The 11097-nt window shown below is 38.1% G+C and overlaps 1 protein-coding gene across 2 annotated transcripts in view; it reads left to right on the top strand.

The window, feature by feature from the left end:
* The first annotated feature begins 3802 nt into the window (after positions 1-3802).
* The window catches only part of LOC121405701 (tubby-related protein 3-like), a 45584-nt gene continuing 38289 nt past the window's right edge, over positions 3803-11097 (top strand). For both annotated transcript variants that reach the window (XM_041596620.1, XM_041596619.1), the window contains exon 1: positions 3803-3971. In XM_041596620.1, the coding sequence (XP_041452554.1) occupies positions 3958-3971 (14 nt within the window). In that variant the 5' untranslated portion in view covers positions 3803-3957. The remainder of the gene's footprint in view (positions 3972-11097) is intronic.

The raw sequence follows: 11097 nt of genomic DNA, 5'->3' as shown, positions 1-11097 counted from the left end.
TTTATGAAAACTGTCGATACAAGCAAATCTGATAATTAAATTGGTAAACTTTATTATTTTCTTTAATCAATGAACTGAATATATATTTTGCAGGTTTTGTATAAAAAAAGTCCAGCAATAACATATTACGTGGAGAATCTAATAAATGATTGGTAAAAAAAATAGTTTTGAGGTATCAAGTTCATGCAGCCACCACCCCAATCACTGACAGTTCAAATTCAAATGCAAGAATTACAATGGGGGGGCATCGATTCAGCCGGATCAGACACAATACATTTTAGAGGCCATATGTTTATTTTTGCATGATAGACGGCCTCTCAAAAAAGTATTTTATCTAATCAGGATATATCCGCACCAGGGGGGTGGTCCAAAGGGCACTTACGCACGGCAGTATGGGTTACTTGTGCAGCCCTTATAAGTCACCCCCCCCCCTTTATCTCCTTTTATACATGTAGCAGTCCCCAAATAGAACTCACTGTGACCTTTTATACCCGCCATTGGCGGTGGAACCCAAAAAATTTAGGGGTGTTCCACCTGAAATCCAGAAATATTGTGTGATCGAAACAGGTAAAAAAAATTGACAAGCAAAAAAAGGGTTATATCAACCAAAATTTTAGGGTGGACCAGAAACATTTTAGGGGAGTTCATCTGAATTTAGGGGGACGCATGAAAGAAAAGGGGGACCGCCTCCTCCCCCCCCCCACCTCATATTTAGGGGGATCTGTCCCACGTTTCCGCCGCCTATTACACCCGATCTCTCCCGTCCCCAAGCCCCAAGCTGTTTAAAATTCAAAGCACATTGTTTTAGCCCGTCACTCTAACAACCTTTGTTTAGATTCTTTAAACAACTGCTCTAACTCTTTAAACAACTGCTTAAACTTTTTAAACAACTGCTTAAACTTTTTAAACAATTGCTTAAACCTTTTAAACAACTACTAAAACTTTTTTAACATCTTGTTTAAAAAGTTTAAACAACTTGCTGTTAGAGTGACAGGCTTAAACAGGGTTTCAACAAAATTTTCATCCGAAAAAGTTTTCAGATCTGATATCTTTTCATGATTTTGATTGGCTGAGAGGCATTGTTACTATATATTGTAACTGTCGGATAAAACGTCCGACAAGTTCTTTCATGAAACGCTCCCATGTGTCAGTTTTCACGAGTCAAATTCCAGATCCCATGGCCTCTGAACTAATTCGGTTGCCTTTAAAGAAACACCCTGTATAAATATTGTATAATTAAAAAAAAACGAAATAGTGGGCATCAAACCCCCCCCTACACGTTTGGAAATAAATTTCCCGAAATTGGATTCCAAATTTCCTGAAATTCATAAATATTTCCTGGAATTTTCAAGTTTGATTTTTAACGAAAATCGGGCAATAATACGAGTGTAAATTTGTTCCAGGTGGCAAAAATCAGGGAATTTAGCATTTTTTTTGTCCCCGCCCTCTTTAAAATTAGGAATAACATTACGAAATGCGAGCGCGGAGCGCGAGAGAAAATTTTTGAGCTACGTATGGAGGTTAAAATCATGTAAATATAACATGAATATTAATAGTTGCTATATTTAATTCTTGTTTCATTGTAATTTTCGGATTTCCCGGAATTTCCTGGAATTTTTTCATTTCCCGGAAATTACTTGGAAAACGTCTGGATTTCCCGGAATTCGGGTAATTTCCTTCAAAGTGGGAACACTGTGAAGGTGGGAAAGATTATGCAGGGGGTGCCTAATAAAACGGTTGGGATCTTGCTACTTCTGATTATTTGCTATCGGGCAATTGCACTTTATCTAAATTATTATTGTTTTTTTGTAAATCATTCCAGAAATGAAATGTTTTGGATCGTGATCGATACATTTCTAATCAAGTGGCAATTGCAATGTTTATATTAAAATACTTCTTTTATTCCTCTTTTAAAGGTGTTTACAATATAATTCCAATCCTTCTTATTTGGAGATGTTATAAAAGGTATTTGACATTGAAATCACTTAAAAACGATAATACGATAATAATTGCGAGCGCAAAGGGCGAGCTGATTTTTTCTAAAAATTTAGACCTAAAACAATACATTTTATGCTCTCAATTATGAATAAGATGGGTATCTCCCTAAATAAATAATGCGAGCGCTAAGCACGAGCTGAAAATTTTTATATTCCTAACTGGATACTGAACATTCTAAGCAAATTTACTGGATGGGTTTTTCAACAGTCGTGCGAGCTAAAACTTTTTATATTACGACCTAAGAACTAGATATAAGCACTTTAAGTAACCATGAACATATCGGTTTCTGTTGATTTATTTTTTCTATTTGCCGACCTGAAAACTGGACATCCTAAGCACTTCATTTAGCCATGAACCAGATGGATATATCTAAACAGATTATGTTAGCACGAAGCGCGAGATGAAATTTTTGATATTCTGTCTTAAGAACTGGATATTGTAAGCACTTTTTGTAACCGTGAACATTTGGTTTCTAACATTACTAATCAATTCACGCGATCGCGAAGTGCGAGCTGAAAATTGTTGATAACTAGACTTTTGTCTCATAGGTATCCAACTTAAAAATTTATGTTAGCGCTACGCGAAATTTGTATTGTTATAATACCTAAAAGTTGTTCTTTACCCTTTTCATGTCCCTGGTTAACCCAGCCTGTCCTCACTATCGGTACAGAGAGCTCTATAAAAGTCGCATTGCGTAAGCATCACAATTTACCGATAAACGTGTACAGTTTAATTGACATTTACCGACAAAGATGGTGGAACTAAAAAACGAATCAGTTGGAACAGCCCCTTGTGTCCGACAGTTTGTATTTTTTTCCCGACAGTCTGCAGTCCAGTTTTTGTTTTCCCCCTTCTCTTAAACTCTTTCTTCTTTTTCCCCTTCCCCCTTTTATTCTCTCTTTCCTCTTCTCTTTCCCTTTTTTCGCTTCCTTTTTTTTGCTTGTGACTCGTCAGGGGGGGGGGGGAGTCTGCCCCCTGCCCCCCCTTAGGTACGCTAGGGCCTTCATCCTTTCCCAATCCAAGTGACCCACTGGCATAAAGATAGCCTGCATGGTTTGGGGGGCCATGCCCCCATCGAAAAAAAAGTATTACGACCAATTGAGAAAAATAGAGGAAAAGACAGAATGGGAAAGGGAAAAGGGATAAAATAATATCCTCTTTGGACGTTAGGCCTATGTCAAATCTATCACAAAATTTGATTTTTGCATTATTTTGCTCCCTCGCAGCTTTGGAGAAAGTTTGCCCCCATATATGCGATACCATTAGCAGGCTACGGGGGGGCAGACTGCCCCCCCCCCCTGACGAGTCACAACTGATCCCTGACGAGCCACAAGTTGCCCTCTCCTTTGAACTTGAAGACTTTTTTCTGATACGAAATCATTTACATGTAGTTGAAGACTTTTTTATTTATGTTTTTTTTTTTTTATGTTTTGCTTGTCAATTTTTTTGGGGGACGAATTCCCCCCCCCCTTGGAAAATCCTAGGTACGCCACTGCGCCATACTAATCTGCTTTGCCCCCTCAAAATGGGTAGGAGGGGCTCATCATGTCACTCATATTTGACTGCACGATTTTCTTTTCTAGGAGGTAAAATCGTTTATTATGCAGGAGCGAATCCCCATTTCTGGTACCCCTGGCTAAGGCTAGCCTAAAACTGGTTCGGAGGTTTAAAAAAAATCGAAATCGCTTTTCGTTTCGCTGGAAATAGTGGAATAAATTCCTTTTCGCTGACAAATTCCCGGATGCGATCCGGCGAGCAACATTTTTCATAAATTTTCGTCACGTGGATAAGGCTGACCAATGAGAGTCGTTGTTATGTACACAATTTACTAATGGGCGACGAATGAATTGACAGATCCGAAGCCATTTAGCTTGAAGTCAGACAAGATTTTTGCTTTTATTTCACGAGAGTGTCAAGAAAAGTGATCTTCATCGCCAGGATATCATAGGGAATTGAACGATGTATCATAAAGAGTGAGTATTATATGATATTACCTCCGCTTATTACTAGATATTTGGCTTTTGTCGTGCAATTCTCGCTGAATGCGACCAGCGGCAGTGCTGGCCAGCGGCTGGACGACATGCTCAGCTCAGCTCATAGCCCTATACAGTACGCGAACGGTGTGCCCACGGCCCGGCGGGGGAAAGGCGGATTGCCGACCGCTGCATTCTGCAGAGCCAGCGCCAGAGCATTTAAACGCGCTGTGCGAAAACGATGTGAGCTAAGTCTTACATATAGTTGTAGCCTACTGGCACTGCAGGCTTGTGAGTTGTGGCTTGTTTCGTGTAAACTGATAAATCTGCTGTTTCGGAGGAGTTTTTCTACATTTTCTGATAGGTCGGGTGTCCGGATTATTTTGAAGCATTCTTTTTGTAATTTGTCCGGACACCCGAAAAGAGAAACTGTTGAAATAAAAAACTCATCCGAAACAGCGGATTTGACTAACCCTATGGACTATATGAATTGATAGTTGTACTTGTTATCATCTTCTATTTTGCTCTTTATGATATTTCCTAACATTTTGTACTAAAAATTGATGAAACTTCGCTTGTAATTTTTTTCCAAATGACTTGGACACACAACCCGTCCGGACACGCAACAACTTTCTACTGTACACAGACGGATGATGGTCATCTCGTAGGCATAGTGTTATGGTGGAGCAAATGCATTTAACTGTCTACTGTCTACACAGCATTTATGAATACCATTATGACTAACTTATGGAGAAACGTGCGCTTTTGCACCCTCCTCGATTACTCCTAAATTTTGCTTTTTGAGGGGGAAAAAGGAAGAAATAATAAAGATAAATCTATATCAAATACAATCAACTTTTTACCTTTCCCAAAAATATGCTGGAAAATACTGAATTGATTGTGATGATAAACAGATCGGAATCAGCCACATGTGTTCTTCCTCGATTGCCAGCGGAATGGCAGCTGTAGCCTGTACATGTAGCTGAGCAGCTGCGCTGACGGCGATCGAAGAAGAAACTGGCTGATCCCGATCTGTTTGTCATACAAATTTGCTATTTTCTGGTTATTTTTTGTTTAGATTTGGCCTTTTAGATGCGAAGAAACAAGTAATATCAAACGTATTGGTGGTGATGATTGATGATGATGATGAGATGATGATGATCATCATCATGGCTCATCATCATGGTGGTGGTGGTGTGATGGTGATGGTGGTGATGTTCTCTTTTTTCCCCCTGTGCACCTCAACAATGCCAGTAAGGCAGTAAAACCCAGCTCCACACATTAATTTTATACTTCATTTCATTTGCGATCATCCCACAACCCGCCAAAACCTCAGCAACTTTTTAGCTCTAACAACCCTTAGGAAGTGTCTGCATTTGTTTTTTACTGATACTAGCAAAACCCAGCTCCACACATTAATTTTATACTTCATTTCATTTGCAATCATCCCACAACCCGCCAAAACATCCTCAGCAGCTTTTTTAGCTCTAGCAACCCTTAGGAAGTGTCTGCATTTGTTTTTTACTGATACTAGCAAAACCCAGCTCCACACATTAATTTTATACTTCATTTCATTTGCAATCATCCCACAACCCGCCAAAACCTCCTCAGCAACTTTTTTAGCTCTAACAACCCTTAGGAAGTGTCTGCATTTGTTTTTTACTGACCATACTAGCAATCTCTGATACAAGAAAAAGAGAGAGGTGATGACGATGGTGATGATAATGATGATGTTGATGATGAATGATGATTAATAATCATCATTGATAATCATTATCATCATCATCCTCAAGTCATGATGGTGGTGGTGTTGATGATGCTGATACTGATGATGTTGATGCTGCTGCTGGTGATGTTGATGATGGTTATGATGGTGATGGTGATCAACTGATCGTCATCATCTTTATGATGACGCTGAAGATGATGATGATGTTGATGGAGATGATGATGATGATCATCATCATCATCATGATCATCATCAACATCGTCAGCTCATGGTGGTGGTGGTGATGATGATGTTGGTGACAGTGATCATGATGATGATAATGATGATGGTGATGATGATGATGATGCTGCTGATGATGATGATGGTGATCATCATCATGATCATTATCATTATGATGATTCTGACGATGTTGATGATGATGTACATCATAAAAGGCGCTTGTAACCACCATGTGCATGTATAATGTAATTCTAATTTGCAATTTTATATATTGACTACAGCTACATGTATATAGACTGTACTTGTTGTAGAAGTTGTTCGTGTTCAGTGCCCTCAGGTGTATTAACATCTCTTGTGGCAAAAATTGGGAGACATTTGTAGTAAAACAGATACATGTAGATTCGGACAACAAAAGTGGAGTAATATGCTGATGTCTTGCATTTTTACTTCAATCTTTATTTCCAATATACAGTTAACAGCAATAGGTCAATTCCATTCAATATGTTACATGTACGACCGACCCCCTATATTTTAAATTTTCTGTCTCTAATTTCTTGTTTTTTGACAGTCTAATGTTTTCAGAGGACCATGACTTGATCACTTTATAAAGTGAAGTAAAACTTGAGAAAAATGGGGGTTGGACGTACAAAAAGGTTGATCATTTTATGGAATTGCCCAATAGTAACATGAATATAAAACATAAACATCAAAACACATCTAGACTAGAGCTTATAAAGAAGAAAGAGAATGATTAGACTAATCAGCATCAAAGTGGAACCTACATTGGCATACAAAGTTGATGTGTGTATTCAGTTGTCTGTAATAAGACATGATAGTTTAACAATTTTGAAGGGTGAAAAAAAAATCTTATGAACTTTAATTTTTTTTTCATGTTGATTTTAGTGAGATGTACAGAATGCTCATATATATGTAGACATAAAGGATTGTTCTCTAGATGCAGTCACATCCCAAACAACATGTATTTGATGTTGGTCTATTTTATTATATATGTCCCATTCATTTCTCTGTGTGTTTCATATTTGATACTCTTTTGAGGTCCTTTTGTTCTTACAATAATTTTGGTAATTCTGTAGTTCAGTATAATTGGTAATTTCTGTAGTTCAGCATACAAAATACTAGGAGATTTCAGAATTTCTCATCAATCACATTGAGGTATTTTCTTTCACAATTAAATTTTGAGACCAGGGGCCCATCTTACAAATCAAAGTCAAATTGAGGTTCATCTAAAATTCCCTCTGGATTTACTGTAGATGTGCACATTTCAATAGATGAATCACAATTTGAGTTTTACTTCGATCTTTCGCAGAAGGGGCCAGCTCTGGGGGCCTTTTCAATTTTCATAAACTTCTGTTTGTATGAGAGCAACGTCTGGTGAACCTTGCCTACACACTTAAAATAATCACCAATGAACATTGTCATTGACCACAAAAATGGATCACCAGTCATTCTTAAAGTACCGGTAATGATAAATAACAGTGTATTTACCCAGGGTAGCCACTTCAGTTTTAAAGTTCAGTTCCAAAAACTGTTTTTCTAGCGGGCCCTGCTATTATTATTTCCCAGCTAAGCTAAGCTACCGATTCAGGTGCACACAGCTTTTTGAGGAATTATTTCCTGCGGGTACCAATTTACCTCACCTGGGTTGAGTGAAGCAAAGTGGGGATAAATTTCTTGCTGAAGGAAAACACGCCACGGCTAGGATTCAAACCAACAACCCTCTGTTCGAAAAGCGAGAGTCAGAACCACTAGACCATGACGCGCCCACGTAAGTCAGTCTTACATGTAACTTTCATACAGACAGCTTTATGAAACTGCCCCCTGGTTCTATGACATTTGCGGCTGTAATAAAGCTCTGTATGTGTCTTCAATGCAGGGGTAGTATCTAATAAAGTCAGTCATAAACCAGAGTGTAAACATTGACTCTTGTTGAGATCCCCTGACACCACTCTGTCATCCTTATCAAATCAGTGCTACCGACTTCCCTACCCTTTGCTACTTATGCTAATTTCATTACAACCTGGTATTAATATCAAACCCAACTTCCTCTTGTCATCGATACAGCGAAGGGATATTAAAATTAGGTGGATCCGATCATGGGCAGATCGTCTTCAATAACCTGAAGCTACAGGACATGTTCATGGGGAACTTTGCACTGGAAAAGATTGTGAAGATTGTACGTGTGCTGTTAGTAGACTTATTATGATGATATGATTGTTGATGGTTGCCTAGCAACTATTGACTGGTATGGGCAACTGCAATGTACATGTTTACATAAGGTGCTGGAGACACCGGGACCACTGAAATTAAGTGCAGGCTTTTTCAGGCGGATGCAGTTTTGATATTTTCAGTAACATGTACTGCAAACATATTGGTCTATGCATACATGTACCTGTATAATTGTGTAACAATGATATGTATATTCAGATTCACAAAAATCTGTTATCACTGCTGGGTTTGTTCAGCACTGAATGAGGTCAAAGTTCATTATTGCGATGGTGTACAGACCTGTATGGTAGTGATAAAATAAAAAGCCATACAGTAAACCTGAACCCGCAAACAATGACAAGCACTCCAGGGGAGATTTTGCATCAGTTGCTAAACTATTAATTGATTTTTAACAATGTAAAACTTCTCTACAGTATGAATGTACACGTAGGCCTCTGGTATTATTATACTGAAGTTATAGTAGTGTAGGCTTTTATATGGATCCTGTCTTTAAAGCTTGGGTATAAAAGTGAATAGAAGGGTAATTTTTAGTTAAAAAAGAGAAGGATTCTAAAGCTTTGACTTCACAATATGTTTAAAAAGTAATCATAATTAAAATTATTGGCAATTTATTTCAGAATGCATGAAATCCAAACAAATAAGAAATTGTGTAGACCTCCAGTGTGTTTGAAATCACATTCCCCCTGCCCCCCTCTTATTTTAAGGTCAATTTTTAGTCATGAAATTTCATGCATTAGATTTAATACTGTATTGAATAGTAGTTTCACATGATAAAGTGTAAAAGGAGTGACACTGTTTTCATCAGTTTGAAAGGTTAGAGTTGAAACCAAGATATATGTTGAGATGAGAAATTGTAATTTGTAGTGCTTGCTAAAACGTAGTCACAATGTATTTTAAAACAAATCGAACAAGTGAATTGCTGTCACCCAATGTTGTCTATAAATGATAGATTTAAAATACCGCAGTGACGCAAGGGGCCTTGGGTGTGCTAATGTAATTGATCTGCGCCGATGCCTTCAAATATGGCCCTGTAATTGGTGAGCAGTCCTCTCTCTATCTGCCTCTTGTTGCCATGCCAACCCTTAGCATTGTAAGGAAGCACTTAGAGTGATGTGCTTTTTTATATTGCAGTGCGAGCCAAATATCTGAATTCATAAAACCAGCCATATCATTTGAAATACATGGATGTATTTATCTATGCCCAGCTGAGTGGTTTGCAGTTGCTGGAGCCTGGAGATATTACTGTCAAGTTTGACCGCTGGCTGTTCAATGGCTTTTCAACCCGCCTGTGCTTTCAAGCAATAAAAACATTTTCCTTTGGTGCTGTTGGCTTTGTTTTCACTCTCAAGTTGTTGTGATAGTGCTATAGGCATGTATTGCTGGACGGAGTGTCCCCTTTTATGGTTGGCACCCGTCAAAGCAGTTTTGTCCACATATTTTATGTCTTTTTTAATTAAAGTCCCTACAGATAGTGCTACATGTACGTGTAGCCTACTATTCATCATGGAATGTGCAGAGTTGCTATTCCTAATTTAGTTCTGAAAAAAGAGAATACTAATGGTTTCATGCAGAATACTGATTTCTTAAGTTCCGGTCCTGTGTCATTTCAAAATACTGATTTCCTCACCAATATTCAGATTTTAGCTTTTTGTAATTTACTGAAATGTTCTTGTTCAGGTTGGCAGCACAGCCCGTCACCATCTTGCTATGCAATGCCAATGCTGTAATATTTTTGATGAATATCTTCATGATTATCATACAGCATACGTATTTAATCATATAATTATCATACCCAGTATTATGAAATTGGGGATTATTCCCTTAATGATAGGATTCATCCCGGGTCCCATCTTACAATGTCGATTGATCTAATTAATCTCAACTGTATGGAAATCCATGCTTACCATAATTTTTTTACAGGGAATTTGCACAATCTTGTAACAAAGAGAATCACACTGAATCTCCAAGAGAATGATGAATGTATGAACTAGTTTGCATTTTATAGATGTTGATGTTGCTGGCTTTCCATAGTTGTGGATGATTGGATCAGTTGTAACTCTTTGTAAGACACGGTCTCGGTATGCGTAGACTCCCTTTTCTATGTCTGTCTACAATGCAGTTCGTCTACCACCAGTTTATTGATTTTGATTACTAATGCACAATTTGATGTTTCAACGAAGGGATGGAAGTGGGCTGAAGGAGATACAAAAGGCCTTCTGGCTGTTTCCTTCATTTAACTGATCAATATCAAATACAAATTTCAAGATCGAAGAATTCAGCACATTCCTATTCGCATGGTCACTATGGATACATCTTGATACTTGTAGATCTGCAGGGGTATATTGGTTCCCAAAATCTTTAAAATGGCCCATATATACATGTAAGATCTGTACATGTATGTTGAAAGACCCTCGCTATTTGTTACATATTTTAGTTATGAAAAAAAATGCTTAGAAAGGAAGGTTCAGGAAAACAAAGCACCTTTGAAAAAATAAGACACCTACATGTAGATGTTCTTGAGTCTAAAATTTATGGCTGGACATTATGATTTGTAGACCAAGATTATAAATAGCCATGATAAGTGTTCTAATCTGAAAATTACAACATCTGCATCCGACTTTTATGGGTTGAAAATTTGTTTCGAAAAATTTAGAACCCAAACATTTAAAAATAGATTAATAGGGTCGTCAGTCCAAGGACATTTCATCTTCTCAAAAAAAAATTGACAACCCCCAAAAAGAGATGATCTCATTTTACTGGGTGCGCAATGAAGGCATTGTATGGCGTGTACCATAATGTTTTCAAATGTCAGAGGGTGCGTCCCCACCTCCCCCGACCCTCCCCCCCCCCCCCCCGGATATGTCCGCGCCTGTGCAGCTTGTAGACCATGTGGATACATGTTTCAGATGTAATCACTACCACCAACACTGAACT

This window comes from Lytechinus variegatus, chromosome 19 (genome assembly GCF_018143015.1).
Source record: "Lytechinus variegatus isolate NC3 chromosome 19, Lvar_3.0, whole genome shotgun sequence".
NCBI classification, from domain to species: Eukaryota; Metazoa; Echinodermata; class Echinoidea; order Temnopleuroida; family Toxopneustidae; genus Lytechinus; species Lytechinus variegatus.
The sequence above is the reverse complement of the archived record's forward strand: the minus strand, read 5'-3'. Positions and strand labels throughout refer to the sequence as shown.